The following is a 16839-nucleotide window of genomic DNA, read 5'->3' as shown; positions in this document are numbered from 1 at the left end:
GTCTTACATTACCAGCCCCATACACTGACACCCCTGTCTTCTGCACAAACTTACAAACAGAGCAATGGGGGCACTAATGATTAATGGTGAGTGATCACCTAACAATTACCAACTAGAGGTTTATACCAAAACGGACAATCACTTTACTATTAGAAAAACAAACTATGCAGAAAGACAAGCAAAATGTTCATTTGAAAACAAGTATGTTGTACCTATAACCACTTTATTCTAAGCCAGGCCTGGCCAACCTGTGGGTCTCCAAGTGTTGTGAAACTACAGGCCCCAGCATGCTTTGCCAGTAGATAGCTAGCAAGTTATGCTGGGACTTGTAGTTTCACCACACCTGGAAAGCCACAGGTTAGCACTTTGTATTCAATTTAAAATGCTACCCATCTCTCACCCACTTAACCTCCAGTTCCGGGCTTGCTAGCGGACTACACTCTTCTTTGTCAGGCCTATATTATATGAACAAGGCATTTTCCTAGAGAGCTCCATATCTCTGGAGCTCCAACATCCTCCAATCATTAATGCCTTCAAAAGCTTTCTCGAGCATTACTTATTGAGAGACACAATCAATTCCAAAGACGTCTGTTACACATTAAACCCCTCTAGTGCACATTAATATAAGTGCTAAATTATTACCAATCCTAGCTACTAAAGCTGTAAGCTCCTTGGAGGAGGGGGCACCTTCTTGTGTTTGTAATGTACTTGTATGTATCTCCCAGTATTTTAGGTTCCTCCTACTGTACTTTGTAACATGTGTACTGAACTTATACATGCATGCATACACCTATACTCTTATGTTGTGTGATGCGCTGTATTGTGGCCTGAAAAAGATGACTGGAATAATCGTAATAAATAATTGTTTTAGTAAAAACCCAGTAGATGGGTGAGGGACATTACACTCTTGTTTATCTTCTCAGGTATATCACTGTTTATTAACAAAATGTATAAATATCCCAGGTACTCCTGCAGCTGTGTGTAGAGACTGTCACAATAAAGTGAATTCCTGAAAATATGCATCATATGTTATTGCACAGATCTCCCTAACTAGTATTGCATTGTCTGTACCTTTTTTTTTTACTTATAAGGCACAGTACACTAAGAATTATCACTCAATCTGATTGGAGTGCATTAATCATTACACTGCTGTTTTGGCCTTGACGTGATGTTACAAACTATTACCTTTTAAGGCAATATTATATGGCTTCCATTCCTGAATGTGTCCTCTATACGGCATTTCACACCGCTGAACAGTTGACAGCTATTTCTTATACCAAAGCTGCATTCCCTAGGAGATAAGGACACTTTCCTAACCTGATTCTCATCCTACTTATTAAACTGCTCATTCTGCCTTTGTTTATTGGATCCACCTCTTCTCCAATTCCTCTATTAGTTATAGAACCACAGGTCTCAGCCCTAAGCCATTCTCACTATACAAAATTCTTAGGAAACAGCTACTTTGGGTTTCAGTATCACCTCAACGCAGATAACACTCAAATTTATCATCATCATCATCAATGTTGGACCATGTTACTGAATGTTTCTCTGTCATTTCATATTGTATGTCTTCTCATCAATAATTAAACTTTCCATCAGTCAACAGAAGCTATCTATTGAACATCTCTATTTATGTTGCCAATACACAAAAAACCCTACCCTCAAGCGCATACCCTCACCTTTTAAGAGTCAGCGTCTTCGGCGATTAAATTTAAAGTGGCGCTGCATTGTAAAGGGAAACAATGCAGCGCCGCTTTAAATTTAATCGCCGAAGATGCTGAACTCGCGGGTGTTGAAGAACCCGCATGTTAATACATTTACTCCCTTGACTGTACATTGTTCCACTCATCCAATCTGTCTCCAAATCCGTTACATACATCTAAGAAACATTCCAGAATACGCATCTCACACTGTAAAATCTTTAATTCACGCACTGGTGCATTTACTACTGCAAATCCCTTTTTACTGGTCTTCCCTTATCCAGACATTCAACTCTACAATCCATTTTAACTACATTGGTTAGGCTAATTTTTCTTGCCAAACATTTTTTTTTTAATGCCAGTTCCTACATTGGAAGTCTGTAATTTTCCCGAATCCAATATTATCCTTCTACTAACATACATTAACAAACCTACAGCTACATACTTCTCTTCATTTGTCTCAAAATATCTCACAACTCAATCCTTCTAGCTTTGCCTAAGATCTCCGCATCTCATGCTTATTCATTACTTGCTCCCATTGACTGTTAAAGGACATTTTCCAGATTGCAACCACTCTGTGGAATTTCCTCTAGACCTTCCTCTAGCCTCCACACCTTCACGTGTTCTCTGAAAACACAACTCTTACGCTACATAGGCTATTATAGCACATTATCACCTCTCTACACAGTACAATACAATTCTACACTCAAGCTACTGACCCCCAACTTATCCTCATGTATCAAACTCTTATTTTCGTATAGATGCCTGTTTGCAAGCAGAGCCCTCTTACCTCTTTGTATGTTTGGTAGTACTCCATCTTGTTTTATTACTATTCAATTGTTCCCAATTGCAAAGCGCCAACACAATATAAGCAATTGGTGATAAATAAATATATGGTCCTTACCTTGTCCTGTGATCTGTTGTTTGTTCATCCCAGACGTACATTCCTGACTTTCTAATTCAACAATCACAACAGTAATTCCCATTGTGCGCAGGATCGGTTATATTGACATATGTTGCACCTCCTTTTATCTATTGTTTATTTAACATACAAAATGTGGAAATATGGTAAGACTTCCTGAGAATTGGAAAAGTAGGTTGATAATTTAGACACTGACATCTTGCATTTCCCAAAATAGAGGCCAGAAATATCATGTGAAACAGAGCTGCAAATATTTGGCTTGATGCATCTATTTCAAGAGGAATAAATTAAGATAGAAATGTACAAGTTCCTGTTTATGTATTTATATTGGGCTATGAGAGATATACTGCCTGAAGTGACATTTGTCCATGCAGAGTTGACCATCCATGCATAGTGTGATAAAATATCTTTGTGATACAAAATAGCTTTAAAAGCTGTTGTATTTTTCATTTTTGCCCTACATGAATCTAGAAATGTTATATGTAATGCCCCCTTGAATGCATCTGTGTGAGTGACCAGTTACTGAGTGGGCTGTGATTGGGTAGTAGTGGTGGGGAAGGAGTATTTAAATACCCACTCCGGTCGCTGGCACAAAACTCCTTCCTTACATATCCAGGGCCAAAGCCATACTGAGAAGGAGGCTCCGGAATACTTATTTTTTCACTCCAGGACATTGTATTGTACAACTTAGTACATGTTACAGCTGCCATTCCTGCATGTGCTGGGTCACCTATTCACACAGATTAATCACTGTATCCCATGCGGAAGAGAATTGAGTCTCTAGAAGCAGGTACTCAGGTACATACACCTACACCACCCTACAGGCAAACAGTAATTACATTTAATACACATAGAATCCAAAACACAAACATTTCCCACACTAGAAGGCAACTCTTTATGTGCAAAATGCAATATAGTTCTATTTGCACCAATTCACCTATGTACCTGCCTCACACATTGTGGGACATGCATATTAGAAAGAATATAAATGTTCCATCATAAACAAAGTCCAGCGTAAATATATCCCATCAAAGTCCAGCGTAAATATATCACGTCAAAGTCCAGCGTAAATATATCACGTCAAAGTCCAGCGTAAATATATCACATCAAAGTCCTGTGTAAATATGCAAACATTAGCAGTAGAATGAGTCATAATATGACACCTTTCCAACAAGTCATTTGTAAAAATGTTTGCCCTGCTATAGCTGCCCTGATAAACTCTGAGTACTGTTATTGTAAAGTGGAAATGTCTAGGCTACAGCCTAGCTGTGAAGCAGTAAGCCGCACAAGCTCACAGAATGGGACAAATGAGTGCCGAATAGCATACCGTGCAAAATTCTTCTTTCCTCGGCTGCAGCACTCATTTCTGGGTTCCAAACTGCCGTCAGCACAAGTTCTTTTCGACCCTGAGCATCAAGGATTGGGATTCTGAGTCAGGGAAGTGGCACATAAGCCTCAAATCACAATGTGCAGTGCCAAACCTTGACTCTGGAAGAGTAAAAATGCGTTCTCTAGAAAAGCTAATCACGCTTCAGCATCCGCCAGTTTGAACTTTTCCTACTTGAATGCACACTGCCAACTGTAAAGCTTGAGGGAAGAGAAATAAAGGTCTGGGGATGTTTATCATTAATGTTACGGCATAAAATGACATTCCAGAGAATTGTGTGCTTTCCATTTTATAGTAACAGTTTGGGGAAGGCCCTCTCCTGTTTCAGAATGTTAATGTCCCTGTGCACAAAAAAAGGTCCATCAAAAAATGGTTTCCCCAGTTTGGTGTGGAAGAACTTTAATGACCTGCACAGAACCCAGACCTCAACCCCATCGAGTACCTTTGAGATGAATTGGAGCGCCACCTGCAAACCAAGCCTTATCACCCAATATCAGTGCATGACCTCACTAATACTCTTGTGGCTGAATGGATGCAAATCCTAGCAGCTATGTTCAAAATCTAGTGGAAAGAATTCTCAGAAGAGTGGAGGTTGTTTTAGCAATAAATGGGAAACAAACTCAATGATATGAATGAGATGTTCAACAAGTACCTTTTTGTGATGTTTGGGTGTTCACATACTTTTGGCCATGTGATGTAGGGCTTGGACCACCTAATCAGTTCAATTTCTTCCATCAGATGCAATACATTCCTACAACAAGGATACATCCAAAAATTATAGTTGAACTGATCCACAGAGCCACAAGAATCCCAAGGAGTAGCCTTCTGGATTACAAACAGAAGGAGGATAACAGCAGGGTGCCCCTAGTGGTCACTTACAATCCCCACATGAATATCTTGGGGAAAATTGCTGCTGATTTTCAGCCCATATTTCAGAAAGACAACAGACTAAAGGAAATATTCCTAGATTTACCTCTCCTTTCATACAAACAACCTCCGAACGTAAGAAATCTCCTCGTTAGAAGTGCCCTCTCATCACCATTATAGATTGGCACCTTCCCTTGCAAAACAAAAAATGCAAAACCTGCACCCATGTCCTACCAACAAACACAGTCCACATACCCAACACACAATGGGACTATAAAATCACTGACACCTTCTCATGTACATCCTCCAATGTGGTCTACATGATACAGTGTACAAGGTGCCCTGAGGGAATCTACATTGGAGAGACCAAGCAGAAACTGCAATCCAGGATGAATCTACACAGACACACAATAAAGCAGACTCTGGACACCACCGTGGGTAAACACTTCTCTGGACCAGGACACAGTATGACAGATTTAAAAGTCTTAATACTGAAAGTTTTTTTTAAAAATGACAGGGAGAGAAAAATCTGGGAATTCAAGCTGATAAGAACATTCCAGTCATTGACTCAAGGACTCAACCTAACACCTGGATTTATGACCCACTACATGGAAAAACTTCACACCCCACAGCAGAGTGACTCCAGATCTCTGTACTCCTAGGACTTTCACTATTCCATCCGTAAGGAAAACCTCAGTTTTATAACTTTAGCTTATCTTAATGATGTATTCCTCTCCCCCCTGTACAAATTTTGCTTGATGTAGCATCTCTTACATGCTGTGCCATTTTCTCAGTCATTCATTTGTAAACTTGCCTGATGAAGGGCCTCTGTGCTCTGAAAGCTAGCAAATATAACAATTTATTTTGATTAGCCAATAAAGGTATCACTCCCATAATATTTTTTGCTGTTTTGACATGAAAAGTATTCAACACCACATAGTTCCATCTGATGCAAAATGTTTCTCCTCCACAGACACAACCATCTCGATGTACAGATTCAAGCAAATTTGCACAAAAATCGCTGCATGATGTGTAGGACATATTCCTGCATGTATGTTAATGACCATTATTGACTCTTTGCATTACAGTACACATAGTTGTCAATTGTCGACTTTTCTCCCTGGAAATGTCCCTGTTTTTCAACATTTTAACCAAGTGCACAATAAATGTTTTGCTTTTTGTTCACTGTCGCTGTATGGCAATAGAAATTAAATGTACTTTCAAGGTCGAGCTGCAAATGTTTTATTTAAACTACAATGACTATACATGCATAATGTCATATGAATCATAATATAAATATAGCATTCCAGTAAAGTTAATAAAAAGAAAGTAAAGAACTGGGAAACATTTTCCATTTAAAGTAATAGAGGGTGTCCACTTTCTTTTTTTTTAAAACTAGATTTACAAGGAAATAACCTGCATTCCAAACTTCTAAGACGGGGCGATCTGGACCCACATGTCGGTCCCTTAATGGTCTGAGTTAATGGTCCACCTGCAATTTTTTTCTCCAAATGTATTTAGTGATGGCGCACAGTGCTGAAATGGCGCAGACTGGGTGCTCCCCATGGTTTGGGTACGAAACCCAACAGTGAAAAATGTCAACAGGACAAATGCCGACACATCCATAATGTCTACATGCTGAAAATGTAGACATTGTGATTGTCGACAGTAGAAATGTTGACAGTCACAATGTCGATATTAAACAAGGAATGTCAGTGGGTCTGGGCCAAAATAGTCATAAAGGTTAAAACCACCGACCCTCCCAAAACACCTAAAGGTTTGTTCCACAAACCGCCTGTTCACAAAGTTGTTTTAAAAATAATTATAAATGGCTCCCCAGTCAGATTAACCCTAGCGCTGCCACCTAGTGCTGGTAGTAGCAAAATCGGGGGCAGGGGGGGGGGCAAAAAGTGCGGGGTCCTCCCGATTTCACTACAAACAGCACTAGGCTTAGTCAGTAGGAGCTGGTGGCACTATAACAGGGTAATCTGCAGCATGGGTCAGTGTGATATCCGATTCGCTAGGGAGTTGGGGTCCCAAAAATAAAAAAAGTGCTCCCCATCTACCATGGTTACTGAGCCCTATGCTAAAAGGTGGGCTCTTCCCACATACCTGGGCAGTAGGAGTGGGGTAATAAATGATTAATGATAGTTAGTGCTGCTAGCCTAGTGCTGGTTGGAGAAAAATTTTGGGATGTGTGTGTCTGTCTCCCCATGTGTGCCTCTGCCCCCTTCTCTGTGTGTCTCTGCCCCATTCTGTGTGTCTGTCTCCCCATGTGTGCCTCTCCCCCCTTCTCTGTGTGTCTGTCTCTGTCTTCCATGTGTGCCTCTACCCCCTTCTCTGTGTGACTGTCTCTGCCCCCCCATGTGCGCCTTTACCCCTCTTCTCTGTCTCCCCATGTGTGTGTCTCTACCCATGTCTTTCAAATGTTTGTGTGTCTCTATCTTTACATTATGGGTTCCAGTCCCTTTCTTTCACCTTTGTGTGTATGTCTCTCTTTGTCCCCCATCCCATCTGCTCCCCCTCCTTTTTCTTTCATCTGCCCCATTACCCGGGTCCTCTTGTGCCACAGCTAATCCCCTCTCATCATACCTTCCCTTCCTGCTAATAAATATATATGGTTCTTTTTTGCTTCAAAGGGTTAACACTGTGGACACTGAAGCTATTGCCGAATGTAACTCCCGCCACCGGAAAGATTACCTTTGCATGGGGAAGCCTATATATCATGTCAGTACTTGTACCACTGCAATACCCGTTCTGTTATCGCCATCTCAGACATTGACCCCTCTTACCACCTTTTGGCTAGGACTAACGGTGTGCTCCGCCTACAGTTGTCTTGGCCCCGCCTACATGAGGCCACAGAGTTTTTTCCAGGGCCACTTTAATTTCCCATTTTGCCTTAAACACATCTCCTATAAGACTCATTTACTTATTTACATCTCATGCTTTAAAAAGAAAAAAAAAATACAAAAGTCACAGCAGAACATTTTAATGATCACTGAGTTTCCTGGTGGTATGATGGGGGTACATGACGGTATGGGGCTATATCTGAAACAAATTAAAATTGTGTAAGCATTTTAAGCATGTTCAGCATAACTGAAATAAGAATCTACAGATTTCTCAGCAGTGTTTATCTTTGTGTTTTACTTCATACTTGCCAACTCTCCCGGAATATCCGGGAGACTCCCGCATTTTGCGAGATTCTCCCGGACTCCCGGGCGAGTGTGGCAATCTCCAGAATTCTGCCCACTTCACTAGGAAGTGCCCCACTTCCTAGTGAAGTGGGCAGAATTAGATCCCAAACGCAGCGATTCCCGGTGAATCGCGGCATTTGGCCCCACCCCCCGCTGTCAAATGACGTGGTTGCATCATGACGTCACAGGGGGCGGGGCCGAAATGCCACGATTTTGGCCGCCCCGCCTTCCTCACGCCCCCCTCCACTGGCTGGCTCCCGGAAGAGAGCTGAAGAAAGTAGGTAAGTATGTTTTACTTATTTGGCAGCACGGGCCTAAAGTTGTTTTTTGTTTGAATATTTTAAAGCACTTTTTTATGCTTTCAATTTTTATTGTTTATTTTTGTTTTAAAATCAGCCTTTTCATAGTTATTATTCCTTCCTTCTTACAAATGACCTCCTATTATATGAAAAAAGCTGACTTAGCATATTAGTTTTGTTATCCTGCATAAATAACATTGCAACATTAAATTTTACTCAGATGAGCTATAAAATGGCAATTATTCTTCACACATTTTCCCCATTTAAAATGCATTTGTACAGACTGTATGCAATGTCCTCTAATTGAGAAGCAGCTGAGCATTTAAATCAGCCGGTTGACTGGATGTCAATTGAATGGAATGTAAATACATTGAAGCATTCAAAGCATAATAAAGCAAAATACAGCACCAGTGTCAGAATAGTAATAATAATTTGTTATCAGCTCTATAAATGTTGCTACAGTTCTGTTTTTAAAAAAAAAGAAAAAAAAAAGGTCGGTTTAGGGCCCACTAAATACACTTATTGTGCAAAATAGTCTATTGTTTTAATTTAAATTCAAATTGGTTATTTGTTTTCTAACTTTTATATTTTGTATGTAACCAACACAGCTCCAACTGACCAGCATTCTAATGACAAATATACAATACAGAGAACATTCAAGTGACATTTAGGGGCATATTCAATTGACGGCGGGATCGCCGAAAATCCCGCACTCCAAAAATATTACCCTTATTACAGTAATATCTCACTGAATTTCAGCTCGCAGCTCCCTGAGCCGCGAGCTGAAATTCAGCGAGTAAATTACCGTATTAACGGTTTTCTCGCACAGGATTACCGCAATAACGGTAATATTTTTTGAGCGCGGGATTTTCGGCGATCCCGCTGTCAATTGAATATAGACCTTAGAGAGATATCAGGGGGTAAATGTATCAAGCTGCTGATTTGCCTTTCTCAGCGATTTTCTCGGTGAGTTTGAACTCGCCGATGTATGAAAGTGCGAGATGATAGTAAATCGCCAGTAAAGTGATGTAGCCAAAATCGACACACTACAAACCGCTGTCCCTACTTTTGGCCGTTCTAATAATACAAGCCGCCATATGTATGTAGCTGCGATTTTGCAAACTCTCCCGAGATCACATTGAAAATCGCCATAATCAACACACTGCTTTGGATAGGTGGGATTAGCAAACACTTCAGTTTACCATTGCTGCCCATTCTTAACATAATAAAAGGCACAAAACAGTTCAATAATACACAATGAGTGACCAGTACTACAAGCACCAGCATGTCCACACTGTTAATGGCAGCCTGGGCTTGCTGGGACCTGTAGTGTACCAACACAAAATGGTGTCTTTACAAACAAAATATATTTTATTACCCCACGTTTTGGGGCCTGCATGTTTTTTGGCAGACCCCAACTCCCTAGGGACTCCAGCCCCATGCTGACCAGCCCGGGCTGGCTGTCATTATGGCAGGGGTACCAAATGTTGTGGGTTCCATTGCTATAGTAAAATCGTGGGTTCCACATGCTGAAACCCCTCTGATTTTGCTAGTACCAGCATAGACTGGCAGCACCAAGATTAATCTGGTTGGGTGGGTACAATTTTTTTTTTAAAAAAAATATTCTTGTAAATTTTTCCAACAAATATAGGGTATGTGTATGTGTTGTCTCTCTATAGGTCTTAAACTCCTACCAACTCAAGTAAGGTATTAGACTGCTTTTTCTAGTGTTGGTGAGGTTAAAATTGCATGAATTTTCCATTTAAAACTTCCAGCCAATCAGAAATGAGTATTGGTTTGAAAATCGCCATTTGAACACTAAACACTTTTCTTTTGTTGGGAAAACCGCTGAAACTCGCTCAAGATCGACAGCGATTTCTCATTTGAGAATAAAAATCGGTAGTTAATACATACGGTGGCTTGGTGCCTAAAATCTCTGTCGATCTCGAGGGATTTGCTGCGATTTTAAGTAGAGGGATGAGTGTGGAAATGACTCAAGGAAAATTAGGCAAATTTATTTTTTCCACGTTAATCCCACCAGTACAGTGTCCCTGGGCATACGATGTACATTGCTAATTTAGAGAGCATTTACTTAGAAGGAGTGCAGCTGTATAATATGAATTTATCTTCTGTAAAGTAAGCAAGAAAGCTGCAATTACTATGGGAATAGAGAAGAGAATGCAAACCAAATATCTGCTTGTTTCTGTCATGTCAGTGTTATAGCTGAACCTTCTGTCTCCCAAGCTGGTCTGCTGCCAGATCTGTCACATTTGTATCACAGTCTGCGCAAGTCCTCTGCAGCGATATCTCTCAATCCTTCTCAGTACTGTCAGGTTACCCTGTAAACTCAACCAGCATCGTGTAAGGTGGATGTTGGAGCCGTGGCGTGTTGTTTTGCCACAGACTTAATTGTTTCTAACTTTGATTAAACTCATCACACATATCAGGTAACATAAGTGATTTTTAGAATGAACTGAAAAGTCATCGAGATGCAGTGTCCACAATGTTCCCAAGGTAACAGTAGGAAAAGAGAATAATGAGTTATTGGATTTCCGTAATTATCCATGCACCGATTTAATGGCTTGGGGAAAACTGTGACATGCGACACTTTTGTACAACTAATAATGGGATCTGTTTGAATTGTTAGCCATCCAGTCATCTGCAAACAACAGCTGTTATCAAAACAAGCCAGTTAGCATAATATTAAGGTGGGCTGCATTGTGGTTTGTGTTTAAATACCCAATGTTTAGAGTTAGTCTGAAGCACGAGCAATTTGAGTGCTTCCACCAAGGCTAATGATATATGAGTGCTTTTAATTTGGCACTTAGACATCGCATTTGAAATGTCCCTCCAAATAATTTTAGAATGTTGGTGCATATTGAAAGCATAAGTTTCATATACCTCTGTTATGGTAATGGGTTTTTAGTTTCTTAGACCACCCTCATATTTGTATATATAAAATTAGTAGCAGCATCTCACATAATGACAACATAATGCATTCAATAAAGTATAATGACCCTAGAGAGATTTTAATCCAAGGGATACACAGCTCCATCATTTTGATGGATTTTAAAGTTGACACCTCACTTCAAAGCTCACCTTAGTAGTACAATTGAACTTATGTGACAATAGCCAGGTGGAACCTGATCAATCAATGTCACTTCCTCAGACTAATAAATCAGTAAGATACAACCAATGCATTTTGAATCTAAGATACTCCATCAGGTCTGGGGCTGCCTGATACAATGTAGAAGCTTATACACACAAACAGTACATACATACACATATGTGCAATATATAGACTACAATTGTTCTCCTAATAAGTAGGATACTCCAGCAATTAATTCCACCATGATAAAAAGTAATATTACAACCAATAATATGCATGCATATATATATACTGATGTACATAATTACAATACTCTTTTAATATCCATAGATGATCATATCACGGATTATAACATACATTTTTTAAAAAAATCATTCTTATTATTAATACACATATGCCTATAAAAAAGAGAAAGATTAACCTAAAATATCAGTTATCCAAAACATAAAATATCCTCACTTAAACCATAAGGTATAATTGAGTAGATGAATTCAAATCTTTGATTCCGATAGTATTCGATCACAATTGCTTTCAAGGGGGGACACAATTCTACATATTCAATAGCTTTGAAGCAAAATATTTGTTATTATGTATCTGACAAAATGTGTCAATAAACTATTACTATGAAACCCATTTTTAATATTCCTCACATCTTCCAAAATTTGGGGAAGTCAGATATGCTAGGTGGGAGACCCACCAATCTGTGTGTGTTAAAGGTCAACATTACAATAATGTAATCAATCATAGAAACAACCTAACATGAGGAATTTAATTACGTAGAATAAATATGGCCAATGTTCTAGTTGGCAAACGTACTCTAATCACATCACTGCTGTATAAACATATTACAACGTAATAACTTCAAGAGGCAATGAATATATGCAACAAATTAATCACAGTATGGTAACAATGTAAATGTTTCACTATTCGACGACTGTGAGAATCCACCGCCCCAACTTTTTCCCTGTGCACACCAATTCCTAAAATGTATCAGCGGTGAGAAATCTGCATGCAGTGAACCCCAAAACTTGCAGAATCAGTGTGTTCATCCCTAATGTAATCTTAGATGCAACATTAAATTTTGTTTTTAAATCGAAAGTTAGAAAAAAATATAATTAAAACATGAAACAATCCATCCTAAATGCTGCTGCAAGACTTATCTTCTTCTCTCATTGCTCCACATCTGCTGCATTACTTTTCAAATCCCTACACTGGCTCCCTGTGTCCTCCAGAATCAAATTCAAATTACTCACCGTTACCTACAAAGCCCTCAACAACACCACTCCTTCATACATCTCAAATCTCATATCAAGATACTCTCCCTCCCGCCCTCTTAGATCTACTTCTGACCTACGTCTTGTCTCTCTCTGATAACCACCTCTCACTCCCACCTACAAGACTTCTCCCGTGCTGCCTAGCAACAGGACGTTTCTTCCGGCTATTGGCTTCCTTCCAGTGCGCACATGCGCACTTCAGCCGCATGCTGTTGCTGGGCAGCAGGACGCTCTCTCCGTGGCTCCGTCGGTAATCAGATGTGCTCTGACCGCCGAAATCCCTCTCCTCCAACCAGGGTCCATTCCCTGATATATAAGGATCCCACTACCATTGGCACATTGCCAGAATATTGGCTCACCAGTCTCCAGCGTTCCAGAGTCCTTCTCTCAGTTCCTGTTTATTGCTATTGTTCCTGACCTTCGGCTTGTTCCTTGACTACCCCTTTGTCTTTGTGATTTGGTACCGTTTGTCTGCTAGTTCCTGACCTCGGCTTTTCTGACCATTCTTCTGGATTCCCCTTTGTACTTTGCCTCCTGTGTACACTCCAGTGCACTGGGGACTACCTGGGAGAACCGTGACCTGTGCACCTCAAGCAGTCAAGCTCATACCTCCTTGCGGGGGTCCCTGGTGAATACCGGGGGGTGCGTTAAACTCCACGCCTCTCAGTCTATTTCCGTCAATACCAGTCAGTGGCTACCTTTGTACTTCAAACGTGAGAAGGTGACCTTATCCGGGATAACACTATTCACAATAATGCACCCTCACAATTATTCCAATCTCTACTTTGAGCTACACTTGCTCCTATTGTTTCAGCTGTCGCCTCCTCCACTTAGAATGTAAGCTCTCTAATGAGCAGGGTCCTTCATACCCTTTGTTTTTATGTCTGCATTTATTTTGCCTACCTTGTTTATCCCTGTTTTATGTATGTCCCTGTTTTCCCTACTGTACGGCGCTGCGGAGCAATGTGGCACTTTACAAATCTACAATATTAATAATAATAATAATAATAATAATGTAAGAGGGATTCAAGTTACTGTGCAGCAATGTCTTAGAGCAGATACAAGAATCAAATGGTAACAATGCACATTACTGCATGCACTACTGACTATTAAGAAAACCAATATCCAGCTAACTAATGTATCCATGCTGTTTAATTATGTTGTTTGTCTCTTTTTTTTTATAACTGACTGTAAAGGTTCAACCAACCCTGAACCCAGGCTTAGGAGTACAACAAGCTGCAAATGTGCACAAATATTATACACAATAAATAGTAGCACAACCCATTTTAGCCCTAGAAATAATTTAACATCTATCTGTCACTTACTATTCCGTGCCACATTAATACATGTGAAATAATACAACACTTAAAAGCATATCCACCTCTTACATGACATTTTGTTTTTTTGATTGCCTAATTAATTGCTGCAGGGAAGGTTCACCTTGGCTGCCAATAAATGAAGAACCTACTCTTCCCTTGGGAACATGAGTTTCACAGATGAATGTACAAATGGACCACATTTAACAAAGTGGTTGTCAACTTCTTGACAACCTGCCCTCTATATATTCTTAACTACAACCCTCCTTTCTACCCAAACAGGGAAGTTAGGGGGGGGGGGGTTCACTACATTCCTACACCTGTTATTGGCCAATGGAGCAAGACGTTCATGTACAGTCAGGTCCATAAATATTGGGACATCAACACAATTCTCATATTATGGGCTCTATACACCACCACAATGGATTTGAAATGAAACAAACAAGATGTGCCTTAACTGCAGACTTTCAGCTTTAATTTGAGGGTATTTACATCCAAATCAGGTGAACGGTGTAGGAATTACAACGGTTTCTATATGTGCATCCCACTTTTTAAGGGACCAAAAGTAATGGGACAATCAACTAAAAATCTATTTCATGGTCATGTGTGGGCTATTACCTCATTATTTCATTATCAATTAAGCAGGTAAAAGGTCTGGAGTTGATTCTAGGTGTGACATTTGCATTTGGAATCTGTTGCTGTCGACTCTCAATATGAGATCCAAAGAGCTGTCACTATCAGTGAAGCAAGCCATCATAAGGCTGAAAAATCAAAACAAACCCATCAGAGAGATAGCAAAAACATTAGGTGTGGCCAAATCAACTGTTTGGAACATTCTTAAAAAGAAAGAATGCACCGGAGAGCTCAGCAACACCAAAAGACCCAGAAGACCACGGAAAACAACTGTGGTGGATGACAGAAGAATATTTTCCCTGGCAAAGAAAAACCCCTTCACAACAGTTGGCGAAATCAAGAACACTCTCCAGGAGGTAGGTGTATATGTGTCAAAGTCAACAATCAAGAGAACACTTCACAAGAGTGAATATAGAGGGTTCACCACAAGATGTAAACCATTGGTGAGCCACAAAAACAGGAAGTCCAGATTAGAGTTTGGCAAACAACATTTAAAAAAGCCATTACAGTTCTGGAACAAGATCCTATGGACAGATGAGACAAAGATCAACTTGTGCCAGAGTCATGGGAAGAGAAGAGTATGGAGAAGGAATGGAACTGCTCATGATCCAACACATACCACCTCATCAGTGAAGCATAGTGGTGGTAGTGTCATGGTGTGGGCATGTATGGCTGCCAATGGAACTGGTTCCCTTGTATTTTTTGATGATGTGACTGCTGACAAAAGCAGCAGGATGAATTCTGAAGTATTTCGGGCAATATTATCTGCTCATATTCAGTCAAATGCTTCAGAACGCATTGGACAGCGCTTCACAGTGCAGATGGACAATGACCTGAAGCATACTGCAAAAGCAACCAAAGAGTTTTTTAAGGCTAACAAGTGGAATGTTATGTAATGGTGAAGTCAATCACCTGACCTGAATCCGATTCAGCATGCATTTCACTTGATGAAGACAAAACTGAAAGGAAAATGCCCCAAGAACAAGCAGGAACTGAAGACATTTGCAGTAGAGGCCTGGCAGAGCATCACCAGGGATGAAACCCAGCGTCTGGTGATGTCTATGCGTTCCAGACTTCAGGCTGTAATTGACTGCAAAGGATTTGCAACAAAGTACTAAAAAGTGAAAGTTTGATGTAGGATTGTTTAGTTTGTCCCATTACTTTTGGTCCCTTAAAAAGTGGGAGGCACATAGAGAAACCGTTGTAATTCCTACACTGTTCACCTGATTTGGATGTAAATACCCTCAAATTAAAGCTGAAAGTCTGCAGTTAAAGCACATCTTGTTTGTTTCATTTCAAATCCATTGTGGTGATGTATAGAGCCCAAAATATGAGAATTGTGTCAATGTCCCAATATTTATGGACCTGAATGTATATCTGAAGGCAGCTACTATACAGGAGGTCTAAGTCAGTGCAAAAATTAAAGAGATGTCATGCTTCCAAGGATCCTTCTATTTTCTATATAGAGGGCCGGACATATAGCGATTAGGGGGCTGTTGAAAATTGGCAAATTGGTAAATGGGCACTGGATTTTGCCAATTGTATTGAGAAGAAACTATTAGCTAATAATAGCCTATTAGTAACATTAAAATCTCAAATAAAGTGACTCAGTCTAAAGCCACATGTAAACAGGATGTTTTTCAAAGTACAGAGCTGCTTTAAAATTTGGTTCAACAATATTCAAGCTGAGTTTTAGATATCTCATTTCAATGAATATAATCAGACACTTATGATTATTTCACATCCTACCTGGTAGTGTCGGCTGCTGTGATTGCAATCAGCGGAGGGATCCTCAGTGCTAGAGAAGTTGGCCGTTGCGGGCTCTCAGAATCTGCCTTTTTATCCCATTCTGCTTGCTCTGCAAGTCTAAACGCCAAAGGAGGTAGATGTATAGTTCTACAAGAAAGCCTCCGTACCAAATATGGCTCCATGTCCTCAAGATTCCCATCTTCTTCTGTTTTAGAATGAAGAGCCTCATCTGACACCTAAATAAAGTGTAAAGAGTAAGTACTTATAAGCTGCAACTGCCCACCCACCCAAAAAATATTGTTATATATTAACTGTAGTCATAAAGTAATAGTCCATTATCTGACCCAAGTCAGGGACTTGAAGTACGGCTTTCTCAAGAAAATATGGGA

At 40.0% G+C, this 16839-nt stretch overlaps 1 protein-coding gene across 2 annotated transcripts in view; it reads right to left on the bottom strand.

Annotated features, from left to right (window-relative positions):
• The window catches only part of LOC142099605 (3',5'-cyclic-AMP phosphodiesterase 4D-like), a 609556-nt gene that overhangs the window by 221162 nt on the left and 371555 nt on the right, over positions 1-16839 (bottom strand). For both annotated transcript variants that reach the window (XM_075183223.1, XM_075183234.1), the window contains exon 3: positions 16451-16686. In XM_075183223.1, the coding sequence (XP_075039324.1) occupies positions 16451-16686 (236 nt within the window). The remainder of the gene's footprint in view (positions 1-16450; positions 16687-16839) is intronic.

The sequence above is a fragment of the Mixophyes fleayi genome, chromosome 1, assembly GCF_038048845.1.
Source record: "Mixophyes fleayi isolate aMixFle1 chromosome 1, aMixFle1.hap1, whole genome shotgun sequence".
In the NCBI taxonomy this organism is placed as follows: Eukaryota; Metazoa; Chordata; class Amphibia; order Anura; family Limnodynastidae; genus Mixophyes; species Mixophyes fleayi.
This window is presented reverse-complemented; position numbering and strand designations above follow the sequence as displayed.